The sequence below is a fragment of the Esox lucius genome, chromosome 5 (genome assembly GCF_011004845.1).
Source record: "Esox lucius isolate fEsoLuc1 chromosome 5, fEsoLuc1.pri, whole genome shotgun sequence".
NCBI classification, from domain to species: Eukaryota; Metazoa; Chordata; class Actinopteri; order Esociformes; family Esocidae; genus Esox; species Esox lucius.
Genome location: NC_047573.1, coordinates 8,841,555 through 8,868,020, shown reverse-complemented (window position 1 = coordinate 8,868,020; position 26,466 = coordinate 8,841,555). Strand labels below are relative to the sequence as shown.

Sequence of the window (26,466 nt, the reverse complement as noted above, 5' to 3'; positions counted from 1 at the left end):
TTTGCTGGCCAATTAAGAACAAGGATACAATGGTCCTTAAACCAGGTCCTGGTAGCTTTGGCACTGTGTGCAGGTGCCAAGTCCTGTTGGAAAATGAAATCTGCATCACCATAAAGTTGGTCAGCAGCAGGAAGCATGAAGTGCTCTAAAACGTCCTGGTAGACGGCTGCGTTGACCTTATCCCTATTGCTTGTACACTTTTCTCTACCACATCTTTTCCTTCCCTTCTCCTCTCTATTAATGTGCTTGGACACATAGCTCTCAGCTGCTTCTGCTTGATTTCCTTTGGTGATCAAGCTTAGTGTCTCGCGGCTGTAATGTAAAGCACGGTGACGTTTGTTGTAGCAGACGGTTTGTTCACTTTTACCCTATTGCATACCTTTGTTTTATGTGTTTCTGTTAGCTCATCCAGGTTGCAGGCTTATCTACAGAGTTGGATGTGTCATTCTGGTTCTTTAACCCATGAGGAACATCGATTGGCTGGCTTGACCTATAGCACATAAGAGCTATCGGTGGGTTCGCTGTTTGTCCCTTCTAGGGACCATGACTTTTGACGGTTGTAAAGGTTGTAGTTACTTTGCCAGCTCCTGTAACTCATGAGTGTTGTCCTGCGATGCCATACCTGGCAAGGTTTACTCTGAGTTTCAGGAAGAGTTTGTGAGCTAGTGGTTTGTAGGCATTGGTAGTGTTTCTATGTGCCTTGAGTAGCTGTTTGTTGTGCACACCGAATTCCAGAGCCATTGTTTTCCACAGTCGGCCAGGGATGTTGAGGTTAGTTGCTTTGTCTCTCAGCTCACGTCAGGACTGACATGACAGAACTAATTTCTTCATCTCAGATACTCCTGGCCACCATATTGAGGCAGTTGGGCCTTGCTTAACATTTGGTCAGATTCTGGTGTCCAATATGTATTCTGTCAAGGTCTGCCCTCAGTGTCTGAGGTATTACCATAGATTCTCCCCTAGTGGCTATCCCTTTATATTCTGGGACCTAAAAGATATTGTGATTTTGCAACCATGTTCTGGTCATCTTGCCCTGATATACGTAATATGTAGTTGATCATCTGCTGCCAAATCAACTCTGATGTTCTCCATCTTTGTCCGTTTAGCAGGTATGTTGTTAATGACCACTACGACAGTGCACAGCACATGTGTGTTTCCATCTCCTTTTCCTTGTTTAGCGCATCTGCCACGCTTCAAGGTTTCCCGCAAATCGCTTCTCTGTCTGGGAATCTGCAACCCATCTGGAAAAGTACGCCACTGGCCTCCATCCTCCTTCGTGGTTCTGCAGTAGGGCACCACCAGTCCCACAGCTTCTTGTGGCTGCTGAAACACCAGTGGGTCTGTTCTGGTCATAGAACATCAGAACTGGGGAGATCGCCAGAAGCTCTTTTAGAATTTTTAATGCTGCCTGCTGAGCGTGATCCCATACCCAAGCAATCTCTTGCTTCAGATGATTCAGGGGGGTTACCATTCGCAGAGACAAATGTTCAAACTCTCTCACAGACAAATGGATGCCATAGGCAGGGCCCAGATTGGTGGTTGAACATTTGAGGGACCCACTGAGCAGTTATTAGTAGTTGCATAACATTTGGTTGACGTTGGAACGACGGCCTCAAAATTACGCATTTTCATCATCATCAAAATACATCTTGTCAACTTTAAAAGCTGTATATACACATCTTATCCATACTGAATCAATGTCATATTTGACGGCGGGAGAACACCATTGCAAGTAAGACCTAGACATCTCATGACTCTTTACAGCAGGGGTGTCCAAACAGTTCCGAGTGTCTGCAGTGTCGTCGCTCTCACCTTGTACTTGATTGACTTATTAGGTCACTAATTGGTTAGTTTCTACCCTCGCCTGGTTGTTTAGGTGTGAACTGGGAACCAATTTATAGGAAAAACCCAAAGAACCGCTTACACTCGGCCTTGCGTGGAACTGTTTGGACACCCCTGCTGTACACCACTGTAAGTTAGACTTTGACATCTCAAGACCCTTTAGAGCAGGCATGGGCAGCGCAGGCGGCTCCCAATCATCTCTTTGTGTGGCCCTCAGATGAAAAACAGTTAAAGGATATAATAATTATTGAAAAATATACACTCACCTAAAGGATTATTAGGAACACCATACTAATACTGTGTTTGACCCCCTTTCGCCTTCAGAACTCCCTTAATTCTAATGGCATTGATTCAACAAGGTGCTGAAAGCATTCTTTAGAAATGTTGGCCCCATATTGATAGGATAGCATCTTGCAGTTTGGGATGTGGTGGAACCTCCCGTTCCACCACATCCCAAAGATGCTTTATTGGGTTGAGATCTGGTGACTGTGGGGGCCATTTCAGTACATTGTCATGTTCAAGAAACCAATTTGAAATGATTCAAGCTTTGTGACATGGTGCATTATCCTGCTGGAGGTAGCCATCAGAGGATGGGTACATGGTGGTCATAAAGGGATGGACAATGCTCAGGTAGACCGTGGCATTTAAACGATGCCCAATTGGCACTAAGGGGCCTAAAGTATGCCAAGAAAACATCCCCCACACCATTACATAACCACCACCACCCTGCACAGTGGTAACAAGGCATGATGGATCCATGTTCTCATTCTGTTTACGCCTAATTCTGACTCTACCATCTGAATGTCTCAACAGAAATCGAGACTCATCAGACCAGGCAACATTCTTCCAGTCTTCAACTGTCCAATTTTGGTGAGCTCGTGCAAATTGTAATCTCTTTTTCCTATTTGTAGTGGAGATGAGTGGTACCCGGTGGGGTCTTCTGCTGTTGTAGCCCATCCGCCTCAAGATTGTGCGTGTTGTGGCTTCACAAATGCTTTGCTGCATACCTCGGTTGTAACGAGTGGTTATTTCAGTCAAAGTTGCTCTTCTATCAGCTTGAATCAGTCGGCCCATTCTCCTCTGACCTCTAGCATCAACAAGGCATTTTCGCCCACAGGACTGCCGCATACTGGATGTTTTTCCCTTTTCACACCATTCTTTGTAAACCCTAGAAATGGTTGTGTGTGAAAATCCCAGTAACTGAGCAGATTGTGAAATACTCAGACCGGCTCGTCTGGCACAAACAACCATGCCACACTCAAAATTGCTTAAATCACCTTTCTTTCCCATTCGGACATTCAGTTTGGAGTTCAGGAGATTGTCTTGACCAGGACCACACCCCTAAATGCATTGAAGCAACTGCCATGTGATTGGTTGATTAGATAATTGCATTAATGAGAAATTGAACAGGTGTTCCTAATAATCGTTTAGGTGAGTGTATATATATATATATCATGTTTGACCTTAAATTTGTTGTAAAGTTAGTATTGGATCCGAGATCTATGTTGGGAAAAAAACATGAAATCGTTTTTGCATGTTTTTCATATAAAACAGTAATATCTGGGTCTCAGAAAGCGGTTGGGTGTCTTTCCAAGTATAGCTGAGAGTGTGTTGATGTTTGAGCCATAAAACACCTGATGATACCTATTACAGAAGTCTCTGTGCAGGCCAACATATCAAATATTCTTTAAAATATTCTTTAAACATAAAAGCAAACGGGTACTTAGAGTTTTTACATAATGGGGCACAGCGAAAATGGCAGGGCTGAGATCCACCACAGCGTAGTATTGGGTTTAAGATGGGGTGGAGAACAGGACAGTATTTGGGTTCGGCACCACTGGGAAATGAGAAATCTATATATTTGGCAAAATAGGAGTGCCACACTGTCCTGATGTGCCTAGTGGGCATTTTGTGAGAGTTTACATTGATTACGCCTAGGCAGCTACTTGGAAGGGCCAAAGATACTTTTAACAGGTTAAATTCTAACTCCTTACCCACATCCTATTGAGCCTGAGGCCCATACCTCAGTAGGCAGAGAGGCTAGGATAGGAGGGGCTGCAGTGAGTTTCAAATGTGCCTGTTGAATAGTAAGGCAGAAGTGAAACCATGCAACCTTTATCTTGCCATTTGTGTACCCATTTATAATCCTACTATACGGTGCCATTTGAACCGCAAAATTATTGGATAATGGCACAGGCTACGGGTTAACATGAGCTACCCAATGTTTCTGAAGTGTGCCAGACCTTGCACAATAAAGATGGGAGAATAATTTTGAACGCCCTCCACAATCAGACGAGATGATGATGGCGGCATATAACTTTGGAAAAGAGATGTATTTAGAGACTACTAGAAACAGAAAACTGCACACATCACAAGTGCCTCCCGTGGAAACAAACACCACGTTTTTATAATAAAATGCAGAAAACAGTGATTTTGACTGCTGTCTTTAAAGACACATGAAGAATGTTTTCTGCAAATAACATCAGGGAAAAGTAGGATGCATTGACAACCGAGTGAAAGGCAAACAGCTCCACAAGCCAGCAAGTCGCGGCTACCGAGAATAGAGTTTGCGCGTTCACGTAAAGGGGGGTATTCTAATAAGCTGGTCGGTTTTCGGTGAAACACTGGGGCTGAATATGAGGTACATTTTGGGGAAACACTCCTGCACTACCATTTTACCTTCAGATTTGCTACGGGTAAATCAGGCAACTTTTGCGGAGTGGGGAAAAAAAAATATCTGCTGAAGCTATACCATTTCGCCTAGGGTAGCTAAAGTTGCTAACTTTTTTTAAATTTAATAATTATTTTGAGTAGGATAGAAGCCTACCAGAGAAATTACTTACGTACAAAATTATTGCCAGTGACGACCTGGCATTCATACAACATACTCTGAAGTGTCCTTCAATGCGGCTGTCCGCATCTGTTCCCGCTTGGGCCCACTCGGCTTTCTTATCGGAACTGGCAAACTTTCTCTGGCACTACTCCCTTAATAAGTAGGATCCCATATTCCTAAATCAGAATTTGAATGAAATAAAGCGACATTCCCTTTACCTTTCTACGTGTTGTGTTGGCTGTTGTCCCAGAAATCCGCCCAACTGTCTCAATATAGAGTTATCCTCGTCATCACGTAACTTGTGTATTTTGGTACATAGAAAGCGTAGGCTAATTAAAACCACTAATGGCTTAAGAACTGATGATTGAGATTGGAAGATTGATGCCCCACAAGGCATTATTTTATCTTGCTAAAATAACAACAAATATTTTAAACTCTCATAGAATGGTATCGTCTGGCGCAATAGTCTGGTGTCAAGATCTGTCAACCTTGCTAGCCTTGTAGGCAAGTTAACGCAGCTAACCACTGCTTGCTAATAACATTAATTGGCTTGCTAATAGTTAGGTGCTGTAATTTTGGCCTTGAATTGGTCATGCGTTATTACAGTTTGGCGTTAACTTAGCTTGTTTGCTTTTTTTTCCTGTTGGGGAGAGTGGGGTAAAATGACACCCCCTGTATCTAGACAACGGTACACAATTTTTGCCATGAAACCATAGCCTACATTTAGAATGAACCCATCATTTCCAACTGGCATTGTTGAAGAAAGGGGTATGTTATGCTTTACCCAATTGACTGTTTTTTGATTGTCAAAGTAACTTTTTTACATGTCAGGTTCAATTACTGTTAAATCAAAGCAAATCTATCCAGGTCTAAAAGTATATATGATACATGTTGGTGAATTGCCACTGTATAAAACGTGCAGTGTTTTGCAAAAGATTATCCCCCAGTTGCTAAGCTAGATATTGCCACAGCGAGATGGTACATCTCAAGGGGCTATCCAAAATAAAAGAAAGAAAGAAAGATACTTTTTTCCGTAGTGGTGGCTGTGGGGCAAGACGAACCAGTGGTTCACTGTGCCCTACCATGAAATAAGTTACATTTCTTGTGTATCAAATATTTGTTCTATGTGAAACTGCATACCTGACCATTTATTTCTTATTTGAATTATAGTAGAAAAGCTATCAGGCCACTAAAAACATTTGTACAGCTGTGTATCTGTCATTGCATAATGTAATGTCATAGATGTCATGAGATATTAGCTCAAATATAAACATAAAACACACACAAGGATGGGTTACCCTGGCTGGTTTCACAACCTTTGGATCTTGGGTAAAATAGCTGATCTGATTGGTCTAAATTACTAGATTAGAATTGGGCCTGTGTAAATGTACTAATAAAAATTACTGCTCTTGAAAACAACCAATTAGGTCAAAGAGGAAATAGTTCCAGGGGACATGACTTGCCCAGAAATCTCATAACCATCTCATAAGGTGCCACAATTCAGCCCCACCTGGCTCTTTACACATTTACCAGACAAACACCGGGGATTTTTTTTACAGCCCCCCTAATAGTAAAGTGATAAATCTGTTTTGTATTCAAATGTCCTAATTGTCCTCATTACAATGTTTGATATTACAAAAGGAACTAAAGAACAAAATAAATGTTTTTACTTTTTCTTTGAAATAATTTTAATATGACTTAAAATATGCAGTTATAAAGAAATATATGATATTTGAGTTTTTACAGTAGTTGAGTTTCATATTTTATTAATAAAATGTTTTATGCTCAAAACTATTGTGACTGTCTCTTAAATTGGATAATTACCCGTAAATTGTTTCACCAAACATTGAAAATTTCTGAGTATTAATACTTAATCCGTTCATTTTATATTGCTAAAAGTGACCTTTAAGAAAATAAGCAAGCCTTTTGAAGAAGAAAAAATAAAGATTTGAAATGATGTTCAGGTTTTTATTTGAAAAGAAAAGGATTGGTCAATTTGCCCCCAGATGGCTGTACTTATCCATTGACTAGGATAAACGTACCCCTACCCTGGTGCAAGTTGATCCAAAGGACCACTTTTCTGTGCATCCGTAAGGCCCTTTCTCATAGGTTCATTCTTGTCATTTCACCTGACAGCGGACATCCTGAAATAAGGGGAGATGTACTGTACACATTTTATTTATGTCTCTTTTTTCCGCTTGTCTATGCAAGAACTTAAGTAAAAAAAATGGCTCAACTGTAACTGTTGATTCCTCAGTTTTCCAGTCTAGTTACATAAACAATACACAATACAATACAATACATGGATACATCCTCTCTCTGAGACTTGGTGATTGGTTCACTCAGATGACTGTGAAAATGCTCCCTCAGCATAATGGTAATGTTCATACTGAGCTGGAGGCAGAACTTCACCTTTACCATCACTTGGTCTGTTGCAGGCAACTAATATATTGACATTGTTGCCAGCATGCCTTTTGGATTCCCTTCAGATGAATTCACATAACTCACAGCAGCTGTATTTCTTTAATCCAGACCCAGTTGTGCCCCCCCCCCCCCCCCCCCCCCCCCCCCGCCTCCTATAAAAGAGCTAAGAGCATGCATTGGTGCACTTTGAGAATTACATTGAAATATAAGACCAAAACTAGATTTTTTTCCCAAAACTAGGGGAAAAAATAAAAAGTTATTATACTTTCAGTATATATTTTTTTCAGATGTCATAACTATTACTTTTCCCAGACAAAAACACAATATAATGTAATAAACAGTATGTAGGTAACTTGCCTTTCAAACTGCCACAGTACATGCTGCCAGTGCTCAATTACAGTAGCTATGGGTTTCTCATGGTCTTAGTCAGCTAAATCATCCTCTTTCATACCACTTACCCATGTCCACTGACGTTCTAAGTGCTCCATTGGCCTGCTGTTCTCATCCGTCCTGATCGTGGCTCATCCGCAAAGTAGAGGTGCAGCATGTCATTTGTTTTAAAGTTACTGTATACACATAAACTACCCTTTCTGGCCTTTAGCGTTCAAGTCCAGGGTCTTCAAACCTTTCCCAGGCCTTTGGACATGTTCCAAATGTTGTTTTAACAGATTTGTATGCATTTTAATTTCAAAAGTATAAACCCCTTTACTCTTCGTCACCGAATCTCAGAACAAACCCTTTCTTACTATACTTTTCAAGGTTAAGCAAGAAAAGGGATTATAATGATCGTTTAAATAAATACTTCTGAAAGATCTTTCCAATGACCCATTGCAGTAACTCCGCAGGCCACCAGGGGCCCCAGACCCCAGGATGAATACCCCTTAAGTTTATGTTTATGTCATGTACAAATCATTTAGGAAGACCGAGAAGGGAAGATCGGGGGAATAAAGCGAAATAATTTTTTTCTCATTTGAAACATATTTTTCATCGATTGTCATGCAAACATGAGAAAACAATGGAGAGTGACACAGGATCAGTAACGGACCAATCAGTTGTCATGATGAATTGCCTAAAATCAACCCTTGATTTGTTAGATAATATTAGTAATGCTTTATTTCAAGGGAACACACATTATGCCGCACCCTGAGGTTGGGAACCACTGCGGCCTATCTGACCTCTGCTCCTTCTTCTGTTTCAGCTCAGCTCAACAGCTTTACAACTCGGATGAATTTGTGTTAGTTTCTTTCTTCTTAATTCCAGCTGGCAAACGTTGCCAGGGCCCTTGAACACATTAGGCTACTGCAGTAAAATCTCAGCCAGCGGCTTGGCTAATTATGTCTGAGAATGGAGGAAGGTCTCGTCTCGCGGGTCTATTATGTGGGTCTATTATGCGGGTATATTATGCGGGTATATACTGTTTTATTTGTTGATAAGACATTCCGCAATCTATTAATTTAGGTACCATGAATGCTATGGGCTCTGTTGAGAGAATTTAAATACAACCACTACAAAATAAGCTTTTGCGATAATTTCTTGTCTGTCTGTTGACCGCTGCCCATTCATGTGTAGTTGACCTGTCACTGGGATTATAAATTTACTCTGTTTTAGTGGGCTCACTGAAGCATGCAGGAAGTGGACGGTCACCACACTGGATTAAAACCTTTTTCATGACCAGCAAACCTGAATTACAAATGTGATATACAGTACACAATGAAAAACAACTCAATTCCGTTGTGTTGTGTTTCAAACAGAAAATATGATCGCACAGTGTGTTTTTCCAGAGGTCCATTCCAGCATTTAATCTTGATACCCCTTAGCCTTGCAGCCTGCACAGGAAGTCAGATGAGGTCAGAGGGACAGGAACTCCAGTGATGTAAGCTAATTGTCTCTTTGACCCAACCGAGTTTCACTGTCACCCCAGCCATGCTCCTGTGAGGGCCAGAGGAACCAGAGGAACCAGAACCATCCTTCTGCCGCCACCTGCATGCTGGGTTTACACATATGAAAGGCCAGGCTCTTTGTAATCCCTCAGGGATTACACCACCCAACAATGCAGCACTGTGAGCGGACAATAGCCCTGTATCAAACGCAATCCTGGGTTGCTCAAGAAAACCTGCTATGATCTCCCACCACCAAAACCACCACAGCCACCTCTCATCTCCCCAAGAGAGCCCTTTAGCATTCACCCCCCCCCCCCCCCCCGGTCTCATCCCCTCTCATCTTTAGTATCAGGCTTCTTTATCTGTGCATTCCTTTTCATTTACATTGCAGTGGGGGAGGGACAGTAGGTCTCTGATCTGACAGAGACAGGAGAAACCTGAGGGCATCTTAGGGTGCTTATATCCCCCACACAAACTTCAATCCCAATACATAGACTACATGCTGAAGATAGGAAGGCAGGTATCAACGCAAAAGGGCAAATTGTTTTTCTTTCTGCAACTCTGTGTATCAAAGTTGCACAAAGAGTGGCCATTCCCCCCAAAAAAATCATTTCCTAAATCTGCATCAAATGCTGGCCCAAGATCCTTTTTATCGGTTGAGGATGAAGTTGTTTCTAAGTGTAAGGCAGTTGTATTGCTTTGACAACACACACGTGACGCTAAGCAGAACAGTCATACAGGCCTTAAAATTCAATTAGAATGCCGGAGTTATGTGAAATGCGCTCATAACCCATTAAGATAGGCTTATTTTCTAGTGCTCTATGAAACGGCCTTGTGTTCTGTAACCAACGTGGCACAAATAGCACCCCTGAAGCAGTATATTCAAACACAGGGGGCCTGTGGACAGTTGTACAATTGTCTCCTCAATGCAGTGCTCATAAGACCTATCTAGTTGAGGAGACATAAACAGATGAGGATATTTGCCTGAAACACTTTGGCAGCTTAAATAAAAACACAACTTAAAGGACGTTTGCGTTTATTCTTTGGGAGTCTGTAAATGTTTAAATTGCTGAGCATGATTAAAAGGGTGGGTTTGCATGTTCCACTACCCCCCCCCCCCTCAAACATATCAGATAAAGTGAGAGAAGAGAGAGCGATGGTGATGGGACAGAGTTCATCTTGGACGGTACAATGTAATTACAGATAGACAACACCACAGGCATTTGTAATTACAGATGGAGAACACCATGGGCATGTGTAATTAAAGATGGAGAACACCATGGGTATATGTAATTAAAGATGGAGAACACCACAGGCATTTGTAATTACAGATAGACAACACCACAGGCATGTATAATTACAGATGGTGAACACCACGGGCATGTGTAATTACAGATAGACAACACCATGGGCATGTGTATTACAGATAGACAACACCATGGGCATGTGTAATTACAGATGGAGAACACCACGGGCATGTGTAATTATAGATGGAGAACACCACGGGCATGTGTAATTACAGATGGAGAACACCATGGGCATGTGTAATTACAGATGGAGAACACCATGGGCATGTGTAATTACAGATGGAGAACACCATGGGCATGTGTAATTACAGATAGACAACACCATGGGCATGTGTAATTACAGATAGACAACACCATGGGCATGTGTAATTACAGATGGTGAACACCACAGGCATGTGTAATTACAGATAGACAACACCATGGGCATGTGTATTACAGATAGACAACACCATGGGCATGTGTAATTACAGATGGAGAACACCACAGGCATGTGTAATTATAGATGGAGAACACCACAGGCATGTGTAATTACAGATGGAGAACACCATGGGCATGTGTAATTACAGATAGACAACACCATGGGCATCTGTAATTACAGATGGAGAACACCATGGACATGTGTAGTTACAGATGGAGAACACCATGGGCATGTGTAATTACAGATAGACAACACCATGGGCATGTGTAATTACAGATAGACAACACCATGGGCATGTGTATTACAGATAGACAACACCACGGGCATGTGTAATTACAGATGGAGAACACCATGGGCATGTGTAATTACAGATGGAGAACACCATAGGCATAGGTAGCACTTTCTCTTGATCACTGATAGGCAAATAGATTCAACTGCGGGCACATTTTAAATGAAATTAATTGTCCGCAATGAAACATAATTCTATAAAGTAATTTGTACACTGCCAATTGTCCACACATAAGCCCAAAAATGTCATGCCAATGAAACAATCAAATAATGCTTCATTTTATTTGTGCAAACACATTTAAATTAAACAAATTTAGCTGAATTTCTGGGGATATTTTGATCAAAAAGCTACAATTCCCCCATGTGGGAGGCTGAAAGGACATCTGCCTGTTGCTGAGTTCTGCTCTTGGGGTTGAACATGATGCGCCTCTAGTCAGCCAGTATGATATTGACTAAGATAAATATATTTTAGAGTCACTCCTACGATATTAAAAACGGTACATTCCACCCTGTGGTGTTTCGGTCTTTTCATGACTTGATTAAACACAGTGTAGCTGTAGCCTATGCCATGCATTGCCTTTCGCTGAATATTCCCACACATTTACCCAACGCTCAGACACTGACTGCCATTTCCACCCAGAACAGCTGACTCCAAATGAAATTGCGGCGCAATATTTCACAGAGGTATTGATAGTGGATTGGGAGGGCGCTATGATTGCGTTACCGCTTCTGACCCCGAACACGCCGCTTCTCCGTGTTAAGTTAATTGGAATACAAAGCACAGGAAAGTCGATGGGATAGAACGGTGGAGAAGGGGGTTGCGGTCTGTCTCGACCAACACCAAGCCATCAATGCACGCTTGAAATTGACTGGGGAGCCAGCAAGCGAGACCGACACACTGTCGCTGGGAAAATGAACTGTCACCTTCCATTCCTCACCCTCCTCGTGGCATCGAACTGACCGCTTCGACCCTACATGACGCGACGCTGATTGAGCTCTGCTGTCTCAATTTAGGACAATACAACAGATTTGTTTCTTTGAATTTAAATGAGAGGCCGCTGCAGGCAAATGCAGGGCTGATGTTCTGTGACATTATTTTAGTTTTATTCTGCTTAACCTGCAATCGTCTTGCATCACAATTTCTCCAACAGTACTGCTTTGTTGCTCTGCTTTACTCCTGTGGTTCCTGTTTTTCTCACCCCAAACAGCCAGGGTGAACTGGTGGACATCACGGCAAACTATCTGGATGGCCTTTATAATCCGAGAGGCAATTCCAGCAAGTGTCAAGAAAATTACCCTGGCCCAGCTATTTGTCCCTCCTGGTTAGTGTGCTTGTAAGACAGAGAAAGGTTTTGCAGTTGCTGGAGGACTCTGGAGGGATGGCCTGCAGGTTTGCACGGTGAAGATAGGGAAGAGACTCCCAAGGATGGGGCTGGTTTAGGAGACACCTTGGCTCAAAGGGGTCAGTGTCTATGCAACAAAGGAATTGTGACGTTCAAGGCCAACTGAACACCTGTAAGAATCTTCTATCCTGGTTCAAAGATGTTCTAGATAATAGCCACGTTTCTTCCATGACAATCAACAAAAGTGACCTCTCTGTGAACTCCCCAACCCCCACTTATTTGAATACTATATCCAGTTTTAGTTCCCTTTGTCCCTGCTTTAAAGCTTGGTGCCCCTGCGGAGTGACATGCCACAGTGGAACCAAAGACCAAGGAAGTGAGCTGGGCATTCAGCCTGTAAAGGACCTTGAAACAACAGCTCAAGCCACATGCTTGACCTTAGAAAATGCTAACATGAAGGTGGTTCTGAAGATATCAAAACGTTGTTTTGTTTATGTGCATTAGTAACAGTCATTATGTTTCTATTGGCATTCAAGTGTCATCATTGTGCCTCTCAGAACTTTCTCCCTGAGTCTCTGCCTTTCTCCCCTCTGTGTTCCTGCTTGTTAAATCTTTGGCCCTGGCCGTGCTTGTTCTACATTTTCCACTTAGAAGTGAAGTGCCACACTGACAGTCTGGTGATAGAAAATGTCCTCCACCTCCATGGTTGAACAACTGCCTCCCTGGTGCTGGCTCCTCCACTGCTGGTTGTGACTCCTCTAGATGGAGAACCCTGTGGGGGATCTGAGGTATTACCACGCAAGAGGTCAGGAATCACACCTCTGGGTTTGACTTCCTTGTTTCCCTGTTTTTCTGGGATCTGTTACTCTGCGAGGAAGGAGGCAATGAGGCCTTTAAATTCAATTATCATCGTCTAGCACCAGTCCCATCTAAGTTAACAATTCACTGTAATATTCTGAAAGAAACTGTGATGCCTCTCCATATGATATTTTATCCCCTGTCGTTATAAGACTCATGTTTTAAAGGCAAAAGAAAAGAGGGAGACTGGGAACTGACTAATGGAATGCATCCTGGTGTCCTGATAGACTAGACTGGGATCTGCCTGGGGGTCCACTGAATTTGTTGGTTCTATTTTAGGATTAACCTATAGAACCTAAGTTGGTTAATACATGCCCCCCCCCCACCCCTATTTTTTTTTTCCTATCCTGATGTCATTGAGGTTTTGTTAGAAAAAATATATATAAAATTGAGGTGCTTCAATATTGTAATTAAGTGCTTGACAATTCTGGAAATTAACTTGCCAATGTCTGTATGAATACTGTATGATGAACTATGATTAGCAACTATATAACGTAGACCTACATATAATGATATATGGCAACACGTATCTACAAGGTGCAAATATGTATATTTCCTTCAACAGTAGTGTTCTCGGCCAAGGGCTGAACATGTTTGTGGGTCCTTGACATGAGAAAGTTAGAAAGCCCTTGAGGAGCCTTTGTGAATCCATTTGTGGGTGAACTTTGGATGAACCCCATTGAGGGAGAAGGCACTGACAGGCTATTGCTGTTGGGCCAGGAACTATGCAAACCTATCACCCAGTGCAAATATTGAGACTGTCTATTTGCCATCAGGGGAAGAAAATGGTTTGTCGAATCCTTGCAAACCTATAAGAAAAGCTGAGGCCACAAAAATGGTTAAGATATCAACTTTGTTTTAGTTATAGTAAAAAAATATATAATTACTTTTTAAGGGAAATTCTAACAGTCAGAGGAAAGTGACAACCTATGCCAATTTTTTGTGAATCATGGAATTTGTGCATTGACAATTTGAAAGTAGGTAACATACCTAGTGTGTAAAATCCAGGCTCTGGGGTTTGTTGTCATTCTTAGGACCCCAGGAGGTATTTAAATTGAAGGAATTATTGGCAGCTAAGCCTTATGTGGTGAAATGACTCCTGTCACATTGAAAAGAATGGGCAAAAAACTTGACAAAAAAGGAAATTGTTTCTATTTTAATTAAAAATAACTATGTAGAAACCAGTAGTACAAGATTGTCTTATGAACTGCACAAAACTAAACAGAATATACATTTATATTTTCTTGCACCCAAAGGCTACTCTTATGGTAACATGGTAGCATTTCGGGTACATTTAATTCACCCACAAATTAGGTTTACGTTTTCGACACAAATATTATTATTTTCTATTTTTCTACTTCTCACATAATAAGCAAAATCATGAAACGAATTTGTCTGAAAATACCCTGATAGTGCAAATATTAGTCCATTAATTAAACTGTTTGCAGACATCCATGCACTTTAACCCTGGAAAACCTTCTCTAGCATGTCCTTGAAACTGCAAGTGCAGAACCATGACTTCAGATGGTGTTTGGAAAAGGATTGGGTTATGTGACCTGGAGGCTAGGGGACATATCAGGAGAAGACGAAGTGATCTCTTCTATATCTTTTGCCGGTGCTAATGTGTTTATGAAGACAACGGCTGCTTTCTCGCGCTTTTTTTGCTTCATCCTACGGTTTTGGAACCAAATCTTAACTTGAGTTTCGTTGAGCTCAAGAGTAGCGGCAACTTCCAATCGCCGGGACCTGGTCAGGTACTTGTTGAAATGAAACTCCTTCTCCAGCTCTGTCAGTTGCTTTGTGGTGAAATTGGTACGGATTACGTTCTCCTGGCGGGTAACTCCATACTCTGAAACTGTAAACGTGAACGAATGAATGGATGGATTAAATAAAGAATGGAATTCATTTAATTTGAATTAAGGAATTAAATAACGAGGGATTGATAATTCGATGATTGTGGAAAAAACACAAAAAGTGCATATAATAGTTTCACGCAACACGTCACACATTTAACGTCCTACAAACATTGCTTAGCGTCTGCGTAACATGTATTATCTTTCTCTACAGTAATGGCATTTATGAATGAACTGTCTTCAGGACTCATGACATCGTTGTTAATAGCCATGTACCAGGGGCTAACAAACCTGTTTTAGGGGGATTCCTTTTCACTTTCATCCAGTCGAACGTTTTTGAAGTTTGATCTGCATTGCAAACATCCCCTTCTTTAGCACATGGTGGAGGAACTAATCTCGAATAAATACTATCTGTCCCCTGTCCCCCTCTGTTGTGCAGATACTGGCTGCTTGTTGCTGATCTTGGCCCACCGTCTCCCTCGACCAGGGGGGAACCGGACATGTTCATTCCACTGGCTAAAATAGGAATCCCAGGCGACTGAATGAAACCTCGTTCATGATTGAGAACGTATTGATTATGTCCGTAGTCCAAGTCTGACCCTGTTTGAGAGCCAAACACGGAGTTTCCCGTTGTGGCAAACTGAAGATCTATGTGATGTAGCTGAGGTTGGTGCATAGGTTGGCTCGAAATCTGATGCCGACGAACTGAAGAACAGCCAACTAACCGCGCATCCGACCGGTAACTATCACTTGATTCGCATGATTCGGAAGACAAGGAGGCCAAGTATCCATGGTTTAAATTTTGGAATCCGACCTTTGCATTGAACATATTCGTCCCCCGATTACAAACTTTATAATCTAAGTAAGAATTCATCTTGTATTGTGATGGCAAAATTAATGAAACGTAAGAGACAGTACACCTTTAATTGCTCTATCCTTTGCCCTACAACCTCTAGGTAGTATGTCAAAGCTGTAAAACTGCCTACCACGCTCATATCACCTTAGTGACAGACCATGTGACTTACTTTACGCCAATGGCAAAGGGCCTTTAGCAGTTTTCCAGGTCAGGATCGTCCATCAAACGTCTCACATTTACATGACAAATGGTTCAGTCAAACTCGCCCATCAATCTGATAAAACACAAACACGTCACAGGATTTCTGCGAGAACCTTCTGGTCCTGATGGTGAATGATTAAAAAAACTCTGAAAAAGTTAAAGAGGTATACATAATTTAAATGTGGTTTTGTGAGATTTTTTGCGAGGTTTTGTGAATTTGAATCAATGTGATCGAAATTGTCTTTTCTCTAGGCTGTCCTTTGTTAAGAATATTTTAAAAAGCAGGACTAAGCGTGTTTAGTGGAAAAAAAATGTTTTGGCATCAAGGGGATTGGCTACCAGATTGGTGTATAAAACAAGGCGTCCTCAAAGAGAATGTTGCCCAATGCATATAGTTGATTGATCATCGCATTCATTTCAAGAGTTCTTTCTAAAATGAGTTATCAGGCAGAAGAAATCGTAGAATTAATAACACAATTCTATGATTTCTTCTGCCTGATAACTCATTTTAGAAAGAACTCTTGAAATGAATGCGATGATCAATCTTCTACGCTAAACGCTTGACAGTTCCTTCTCCAATTTGCTCCAGAAGGAACAAAGAAACAGTTAAAGTATTGTATTTTGGACTCCACGATTCATTATTGCATATAGCCTTGACCACTTCAGCCTAAGTAGAGCATCTTCTGTTTGATAACAAGATGATTAAAAAAAAAACATACATACTGGATGGGTCAGAACAAAAACTTTATTTGATAACAGGAAGGTATTGTGTCAGCATGTGCACATTATAGGGTATCCAGACGTATCCACAAATAAATTACATTGATTCATCTGTCCCTCCTGTTGAGCATAATAGTCTGTCAAAAAAAAAATACTATAAACTATGTGATAAAATGAAAGTCTTATACGGAATTCCCATAAATTAAATAAATACATTTCGCAAACTAAACAATTACATTCAAATGTTTCATATGGATGCAGTCTGGTCATAGACTTTCCCATTTATAAAAGTGCATAATGTAAAGTAAAGTACACAAAAAAAAAGGTAGGCTAATTGATACAAGTTTCCCCGCGGGAACAGTCGAAAAAACCTTTTTGGTGAATATACCATGCGCTATTGCATTAATTAAATAATGTAACCTTTAATATATTTGGATAGGAACCCAACATCGTTAAATGAGTGAACTGTCCAATAGAATCAGTAGCCTGCGCAGTCGCGACGTGCTCATCGGTTTGCGAAAACCGGCGCAAAACAAAAACGCACACATCTGAAGTTCCACTACGGTAATTATTTAAAGTAGCATATTGTTTCCGTGCGCTATAAATGGGTCAGTTTAGGTGCTTGCTGGATTCGTTCTTGAGAACAATGACGCCCCAACAGGTATGAGGTGTTAGAATAACATCGTGTAGATCTAGGATCTTGTAGGATCGTGTTAATCTGTGCATTATTATTACACTGATCATTTATCCCGTATATTGTGAGTGGCAAGTTCACATCAACATAATCAGGGTTATCTGGAGCATTATGAATGGAAAAATTGCTCTCGTTGTCCTGTATACTGCAAGGAGCATAATCAGCGGCTGTACTGACATATGGCTGCTGGCCTTTGGTGAAGTTTGGATAAAAACGTAGACCTAAATTACGGTTTTGTTGGTAATTTAAAGATTGCGGGGAAACTGTTTCATAATCATCATAATCGCCCATGGCATGATAACCATGGCTGGCGGCATTTTTAGGACTACACCCTTTAAACTTCTCATCTTTCTTGTACTTCATTCTACGATTTTGAAACCAAATCTTGACCTGTCTCTCATTTAAATTGAGTTGGTTAGCCATCTCAACGCGCCTGGGGCCGCACAGGTAACGAGAGAAGTGGAACTCCTTCTCGAGCTCCACCAACTGGGCACTCGTGTAAGCAGTGCGCGACCTTTTTGATGCTGAAGTTGTTGTGATTTCTTCTTCACCAAAGTGTTCTGCAGAGAGAAAATTAAATGTAATGTAATTTATCAATTTAATACAATAAACACAATCTTATCAACCTTTCATTCACATTTAAGAATCTGTTGAAACTCAAAACAGCCTTCAATGAAATAAGAATACATGTCAACATTTTTCTGCGAGAGTCATAAATAGCCTGTTACAGCCAACGCGCCATATAATTTGGAATTAGTTCAATAGAATAGATATGCATTTTTGTAGACATTTTAGTCAGGGAATTGGTCAACCAAGGTTTGACAGTGCTGCACTATGATAAGATAGTGTAAGACAATAAATTAAAAAGGAAGTATATGAGTTGTATGTTAGTTAGCTAGACAGCTGTTTGACAAATGATTCCCTAATTATATGTTTTAAAGTTTACAAACAGCTTTACACATTTAAACTCGGTTTACATATATTTTTATATAGTTTCAAGTTTATTTTAGAGTTTAAAGGCCATTTATTCACCAATTATCCTCCAATTAATGAATAATATGGCAACATTTTAGATTGACAATCCCTTATTACACAATTTCGGATACATCACATTACATTTATTTTTATACTAAGTAAAATCAGGGAATGCATCATTACTGCTGTGCCAGACCTAAATGGCTGCCATTTCGTTCCTCACTGTATCTCTATGTAATGACCAATGTTCATAATCGTATAATAGAATATTAGTTTTTATCAACATGTCAATTCTTCATTCTGTTTATTTTGGCCTTCTTTGGCGGTGAAATGTTCAGTCAGATCGTGTGGGCGTAAGGAAACATATTCGAAGACTTATTTACACAGACCTGATTGGCTTACATGGTCTAAAGCCACCCCCTTACCCAAATGAACAGTCCGACCAATGATTCATGTCATGCAGTTGCCAAAAGTACCATCCCCCTAAAACAGGCTGTAATACCAGGCGTTTTTTTCTTTTTCCCTCAAAACAGCTCCTAAGCAAAAAGGGCATTATCATAATTTACGCAATTTCAGAGTGTTATTTCCAATGCATAAATGGAAGGTTGGAAAACCACGTTTTGGGGTGCACTGACCGTTTACAAAATAATTATTTCTGAACGGCATTTAGGCTACTGTTCTGCGAAAACATTCAAATACACACCATTTACTTGGACATGTTTTTCTCTGTTTTTCTTTTTACAGTTCTGCCTTGTCGATTCCTTCATCCACGGGAAAATGCTTTTTGTGAAGGTAGAATTTGATTTTGTGTCACGCTCTTTTGGGTGCTCTGATTTGTTGTTTCCATTTAACTCCAATTCCTTCAATTTGCTCTTGCTTTCAAGCTGGGCCATAGGTTGATGGGCGGGTGATTCATGCGTGTATCCAAATCCACTGACACCTTGTAATGGGGAATCTCCAAATACTGTTATGGCTTCGTGGTAGCCTGTGTTATTTTCTACATTGCCAAGAGCCTCAATTGCTACTAGGGCCTTTTTGACCTTTTGAAGGAACATTGGCACCTAGAACCCACGTGACAGTTTCCTTCCAGTGACCTCTTGGTTGCTGTCCTGAAATGTTTTGGAAAAAACACAGAATAAGGGAGGTGACAGCATGAATCCATCTTATCAACTCAATAGCGTCATGACGTGAATAGAGGACTGTTTCAACCTGCTTACGGAGTCAATGCCAGACTACCATATCGCTATTTTCTAATCTGTACAGCTCTATTCTATATATAAGTATATAATATAGCCTATATATATATGTATCTATGTATATATATTTCGGGTGTATAATTGTTTAGGTGAAACAACTCACCTTAACCATTTTCCGAAATAATAATAATAATAATAAATAATAATTTTCCAGACCCTGTCCATGTAATTAAATGATAAAAATTACATATATATGATACGCACACACACACACACATGAGAGGGAGAGGGAGAGAGAGTCTATAATGCAAAATGTTTATACGGTACACTGTCAAGAATGTAATGCACAATGCTTGAGGGCTTTGAACATATCTGGTCTGAAACGATGCTATTTTATAGAAAATAAATGACTACAGTACTATACAAAAAATGACTACAGTACTATACAAAAATAAGAATAATTATGGACATATATAGGTCTTGCAAAATAATAACACCATTATCCTCTAATATAAAACATCTATATTTATCCAACAAAAATCAAGGTAACTGTCTTAGTCTCCAACATGAATGACCACAAAAAAACAAAAAAAACAAAAGCCACTAGCCTATTGTCCATGTGTAACAACCTTATAAGCTACATTTCCATAAAATATCTAATCAACATATAGAAAATCGTAATATATGGCTAACGGATATGCGTAGAGACAGGCTGCAATTAAAAGCTATCAAAATGTGATACAAAAAAGAAGATTAAAGTTGTTGTGAAAAGCGAACGAATATTGGATGGTATGGATGCATACAGCTTTATGAACTCTGCTTGAACCGCGTGCGAGTCATGGTCATAAATCACAAAGAAAATAGCCCATTCACCAGGCAAGCATTTTTCAGCCGGTCTTACCTTAGTGTAGCCTACGTTGATCGTACGACTATTGACTATATATGATTAATTTCACATCCATTGCCTCTAGAATCAATAACGAGAGCTCTTTTCTTTCAAAGACATCGAGGAATATTATAATCCAGTTCCAGTTATGGGTAGGGGCTGAACTCATCCGGAGTCGCCCACATCATGGAAGAGGAAGAAGGAAAACATGGCTTTAGCCTACGGCAGCTGGCTAAACATTGATGCAACATTGTCTAGTTTAAAACCATTATTCACAGCTAACGCGGAGCATTCCGTAAATATGAGATTCATAAAAGCAAATAGATGTAGGATTCTCGCTATTACGCAAATGTCAGCAGTTTTTCAATATGAACTGGCTTTTGACAACGAAAATTATGCTAATTGTATATGTGGTGGGACGGGGCGTGGAGATGGTGCCTTTTGATCGATTTGTTTCACAAGAGCAACCTGCAATAATGAACGGAGCCTTGGCCCCAACTTTTCTTTACGGAATTTTATTCTTGCCCTAGGCTACCATAGTGAGATGCCAACTAATAAAATAGCTTAGATAGCATATATTTACTTAAAACCAGGCCTATCTCATTTAAAAGCAGTAGCCTTAATGTGTATTGGCGCTGGAGCCTTCAAATGAATAAATATAATCAGAATCATTAAATACAATCATTAAATTAATTATGTGAAACTAAATTGTCAACTAGATTTTTGACAATGCATGACTTTGCACAGCCCCATGCCACGCGAGTTCCACGAAATCCTGCATTAAAAGCCTGTGATATATAAATAAAAAAATGTCGAGAATGCATTATCTCAATATGAAGCATTTACATTATTTACAATTTTTTTTAAGTTATTGTCTAACCTGGCAAAGAAGTAGGTTCAAATGTTTGGTTGTACCGTACACAGCAGGCCAAAAAAACTACTCAGATTCAGTTTTAGAGAGATAGTTAATGAGATAGTTGACCCAAATTACAAAAGGACATTAGTAAGATGTGGACTTGATATGTATAACATCAATTCCTGCTTTGGGTTATCTTCCCTGTCAGTTGCTGGCTCTGTTCCCTAACATTAACATTTTGTCTCACTCCCTGTTCAAAGCTAAAATGTTTACATAAAATAATTCAAATAACTGTGTTCTTTCCAATGATTCAGAAATGCTGTTGTAACAGCGTAATGGAAACTAAACTATGGATTGCTTTCATGCATCGTATATAGACTTTTACAGGTTATGGAAACCAATTTTATGATGTCATTTGGGTGTACCTACTCTTTAATATCCGGGCATATTCGTACATGCTCGAAAGTTCTTGTCACAAATTGCGTCCGTTTTTTTAGGGAAACATCTGCCTTTTGGGTTTACAGTTTAAAATACATTTTAGCCTGCTGGAAGTGAGGATCAAACAAGCCGCTAGGATTGTGGTCAGTGGATCGATACCCATTGGGACTGGCGGTGCTTTGATCTCTCCTGTTCATCTTTCAATTGGAAATACTCAATCGCCTTGATTCATTCGTTACGGAAATTAGTTAATACCCCATACACGATAGCTAATGTTTAACCAGAGGTAATTAGAAAATAGCCTTCATCAGTATTCTTCTCTAAAACGTCAGTACTGCTTATCTAATGACATTTCACCGAGATTATTATGACCAAGAAAATGTGTTGGAGTTTGCTATCAAACAGTTATTTAGAATCTTCAATCCCCAATTGCCCGTAATATTGGCATTAAAGATGTACACAGTATAGTCTTATCACCATCATCTGCCATGCTCTGACACGGTCCCTACGCTCAATCCATAACCTGACTCTCAGAGGATGCAGCATTGAAAGACATGGCTTCTCTTGATCCACCTGTCATAATACATTGCTTTTTTTTGTGTATTTTTTTGCTTTCGAAAAAATTAAAGATTCTATGAAGAGCGCTCTATGAATTGGAATGCTTGCTAAAATAAAAACCATATAATTAACATTAATATTAGCCTCCCTATATATTATTTAATTGGCTCAATAGGCCTATGAGCCTAAGTTCTAAAGACAAATTCTTGCCTGCTCTATCATAACCGTTTCATATATGATTCCATAAAAAGCTCCTATCCTAGAGGAACGATGCTAGAATGTGGTGTCGAGATTAGACAATGATTTATTTCGACATTCTATGGCTGAAAACGTAAATGTTAAGGCTCTGTAATTGCCAAGTTGATGTAACCCGAGACCTCCAGGCATAACGTCTTCATATCAGTCACCGATCAGCCCAGATAAAGGCGGGAGAGAGACGATGAAGAACACTGATTAATCTTATCATTTGTGGATCTGAAGATTAATCGCGCTGCAGTCGTTAACGAAAAGAGTTGTGTAGAAACACAATGGTAGCTGACTGACACTGGCTCACATATCATCACTAGGATATAAATCAAAACGAACGACTGTCAGATAGGGAAGAGAGGAAGACAGCGTAGGAATAAATGTATATTTTAAACCATTGAAATCAATAGATAGTCCAGCCCATGAATCTCTCCCTATATTGAAACTTCAATATGGAAAATCAAACAACATGATGCTTCATGCTTGCTATCACATTCCTTGTATTGGACTCCAAATTCCCTGCATGCAACGAGTGCATGTACATAATAAAATAAATAATATCCTTCAAAAACATGTTCTTGTACAGAAAGGCTATACTTACAAAACATTTGTAGGATCTTCATTCAAGTTAGGTCAGTAGATTTAGATGCATTTTACACCAGACGGAAAGTGACTACAGTGGCGCGGCTAACTAATGCATTTACTCTGCAACCTCTTCCTCAATTATTTATTGAATCACGTGACAGTGATGGTGGGGGTCATCTATAGTCGCATACTAAACTATAACCTAGGATTCAGGGATTTGGGTTCCGAGCAATAGAACATCGTGTATATAAAATAAATCGTATCCATAGTTTTTTTGTTATGCAGCCTTCAAGAACGAAATAAGAAAGTTTCAAACAGTCCTACGTCCTGCATTGTAAAAAATTTAAATAGGTTAGGTATGATAACCTGCTCCTAAATGTCCAGAAATATCGAATGTGCCGTATTTATTTGGAAGTGTGATTACAATTTGAATTGGCCAACTTAAAATGTATGCCAAACAGCGAAAGAGTATAGGGCATACAATTCATTACTATATACGTATATGCAAATTATCATAAAAAAAAACACTAAGCCCTCCTCCTTTGGCTCCAAGTAGAACCATTCTGGGTTCCCCGTAGAACCGTTTCCACGGAGAGCTCTAGAAAGTGTAAAGGGGCAGCAGACTAACTCTTTATACTAAGAGGTTTACTGTTCAATTAACTATAGCTCATATTTATTGTAGAAAGGAACTACATACTATACCATAATACAAGTTAAGGACAACCTCTGCGTTTCTTGTAACAGCGGACATTATTTTAGCAGAAGTATGACCTACATGCATTTATTACAATTTACCTAACTAATGAGCAACAGTGCCACTTACCGACGCTCTACAAAAAGTTCCATAAATATTACATAGTCAACTCCCGCGTGAATGTAAGTCGGTATTTGCCTGTACTCAAGTTTTGCGCATGTTACGGATATTTCAGAAGGATATAGTCAGTAGTATGATATCATGGGTCCATGTCATGGCCAGTCGCAGATGAGTGGGAATGGCTGTGTACATACAGAGCAAACCTCAACTCGCCTCTGTAATTTCTGATTATCTCGAGACGAGTTTGCGTTCATACATGTAGACCTAGGTTTGTGGTCCCGGATAAGGATTATTATTTTTTATCTTGACCGCAGGCGCTACAGGAACACGCTGGCTAATTCAGCAGGCAAAATTACAATGTTTTACACTAACTAGGTTTGGCACCAGTGGAGTGTCTTTGAACTCTCTATAAAAGATAAATAAATAATTCCATAATAAATGCAACACACAGACTATACATGCTGCAAAGTGGCAGCGAAAGTGGCATACTTAGTCTTCACCGGGTATCAGACGAAGTGTCATCAACTATATACTCCCCTAGATACGAATTTGCGACTGTATGTTTTTTCACACAAATTCGGATCTACAGGGTATACATAGATGACCTGTATCCTTCAGTTCCCGATATATTTTAAGAAATGTCATTTTTTTCAAAGACGTCGAGGAATCAAGTTTGATTGTTTCATTTCCAATCCAACAGATCTGAAATGGTTTACTCTGTGCTCAAGAGCAAATCCACACACCAGTTTTACATTTTGCGTCCTTACCATGTTATCTAAAAAAATAAGTATTGTTGTGGTGGCATAATTATTTTGGCAGTTTCATTGCTGTGAGCGTGGAGATAAACGCTTGGGATAATGGCTAGAGTGCCATTCTTAAAACATTTGAGTTTAAAACATATGTATGTCAAAACCTTAATTAGGCCACTAATTAACATTCTCAAGTGTGGGTCTGGCCATGTGTTGCTGGTTATTGTCCTGAAAAAAGGTGACTTCCTCGCCCACTGTCTGGTGTAAAGCAGGTTATCCTCTAGGATTTTACCAGTGCTTGGCTGCAAACAATTTCTCTTAATCTGAGAAATAACGCCAATAAAGAGGCAGTCACTAAGAGACCAAAACCTTTTTACATTATCAGTTCCCACAAAGGGTTTAAACAGATAGTCAACCTAAAATCCCAAACGAGCAAGCAACAACAAGAAATGTCTAGGCTAGGATAAATTCCCTAGTGATGTGTTGTATTTGTGTCCTGAGTTTTCTCCTTCCCAGCAACGTGACTCTGTTGCTGAATATTTATTCAACCTTCTGTCGAGGGAACTTTGCGTCTGTTTTCTAAAAATCCCTGTGTGAATTTAATTTTTCAATCGAATAATTATACAAATTCTAATAGCAAAGACCCCACAACGGTGGTTCAACATATGTTGAGTGTACCGAGTCCTAGAACGTGAGAGAAATGGTTTGATACTGATGTCCTTCAAGGATTCCTACCAGATTTGCTGAGCTACTGTGTGGATGCTGAACTGCATGGATACTGAACTACTCTCCTGGGGTTTATTTTTAATAAATATATTAAGAAAATTTATTATTTTGTAATAATTATTAATTTCAAACTTCTTAGATTTAATTTTAGACAGAACTTTGAGGAATTATTTACGTAGACTTATTTAATCGCGTTTATTAAAAATAAGTGATTATGTAAAAAAAATTGTCCTCCCTCTGCAAATGTTTCTCCTTGGCCTATAGGTGCTCGGACATCGTGAACATCTTGGTCCTAAAACGCCTACGAGTTGGACACGGAAGATTTCTGATTAATATCGTCTTTGGAAGTGCAGCCTTTGATGAACAGTGAGCCTCACGAATCCGATGGCATTTAATATTGGTTAGACTCAGTGACCTGCGTTTCACCCCTTCCTCAAGGTCTCACACATTCATTTCTGTCGTGTTCGATGATATTGAGTAATGTAGGCCTACTTCTTTACCAAAAAGTGAGTTGGAGCCTAAATAGAAAACAGGCTCCTGTGAGATTTTGAGCTGATAATTCTAAGTGCGGATAGAGCTGATTTACAGTCAGAAATTGAAATGTATTGAAACAGGATTTCGAATTCTATAATAATATTTTGAAGGTTTTTAATCTACACGTTACATGAGCAATTAAATTAGAATGGGATACGATATGTTTAACCTCCTCTAACTTTGAAAAAAGGGACATTGTCATATGGCTATTCATACCTGAAGTTTTGGAAATGGTTTTCGCTTTCGACGTAGACTAAGTGCTTAGCTTTCAACTTTGAAAGTGTTTTTGAGAATACCTAGTTTAGAAGTAATAAATGTGATCTATTGCACATAGAGGAGCCTATTGTTTTCTGAATAGGCTATAACGTACATACAGACCTATATTG

The 26,466-nt window shown here is 39.8% G+C and overlaps 3 protein-coding genes across 6 annotated transcripts in view; all 3 read right to left on the bottom strand.

Moving 5' to 3' along the window:
- Window positions 1-4,832, bottom strand: part of skap1 (src kinase associated phosphoprotein 1) — a 37,884-nt gene extending 33,052 nt beyond the window's left edge. The window contains exon 1 of the mRNA XM_020046512.2: window positions 4,686-4,832. Coding sequence (XP_019902071.1) covers window positions 4,686-4,728 — 43 coding nt within the window. The 5' untranslated portion in view covers window positions 4,729-4,832. The remainder of the gene's footprint in view (window positions 1-4,685) is intronic.
- A 9,907-nt stretch (window positions 4,833-14,739) lies between these two features.
- Window positions 14,740-15,920, bottom strand: LOC105007941 (homeobox protein Hox-B1b). The gene is made up of 2 exons (XM_010867084.2): window positions 15,338-15,920; window positions 14,740-15,048 (listed from the first exon to the last, which is right to left on the bottom strand). The coding sequence occupies exons 1-2, from the start codon at window positions 15,918-15,920 to the stop codon at window positions 14,741-14,743; spliced, it is 891 nt and encodes a 296-aa protein (XP_010865386.1). The 3' UTR covers window position 14,740.
- A 919-nt stretch (window positions 15,921-16,839) lies between these two features.
- On the bottom strand, window positions 16,840-24,421 carry LOC105007234 (homeobox protein Hox-B3a). 4 transcript variants are annotated; one of them, XM_020046195.2, is made up of 4 exons: window positions 23,274-24,421; window positions 20,590-20,733; window positions 19,196-19,601; window positions 16,840-18,077 (listed from the first exon to the last, which is right to left on the bottom strand). In XM_020046195.2, exons 3-4 carry the CDS (start codon window positions 19,545-19,547, stop codon window positions 17,422-17,424), a joined length of 1,008 nt encoding a protein of 335 aa, XP_019901754.1. In that variant the 5' UTR covers window positions 19,548-19,601; window positions 20,590-20,733; window positions 23,274-24,421; the 3' UTR covers window positions 16,840-17,421. The 4 variants fall into 4 exon arrangements, with proteins under 4 accessions (XP_019901754.1, XP_019901756.1, XP_010864383.1 ...); XM_020046197.2 differs by lacking the exon at window positions 20,590-20,733; XM_010866081.3 differs by lacking the exon at window positions 23,274-24,421 and having other exon boundaries at window positions 20,590-23,247.
- Between the last annotated feature and the right edge of the window lie 2,045 nt (window positions 24,422-26,466).

Bases quoted from the DNA above. Each gene is read 5' to 3' on its own strand.
- LOC105007941 (XM_010867084.2), bottom strand. From the start codon at position 15,920: ATGAATTCTTACTTAGATTATAAAGTTTGTAATCGGGGGACGAATATG. The intron at 15,049-15,337 runs GTTTGTTAGCCC...TCACGTTTACAG, and splicing joins AAGGAATCCCCCTAAAACAG to TTTCAGAGTATGGAGTTACC.
- LOC105007234 (XM_020046195.2), bottom strand. From the start codon at position 19,547: ATGTTCCTTCAAAAGGTCAAAAAGGCCCTAGTAGCAATTGAGGCTCTT. The intron at 18,078-19,195 runs GTGTGTATTTGA...TTCTCTCTGCAG, and splicing joins AAAACATGTCCAAGTAAATG to AACACTTTGGTGAAGAAGAA.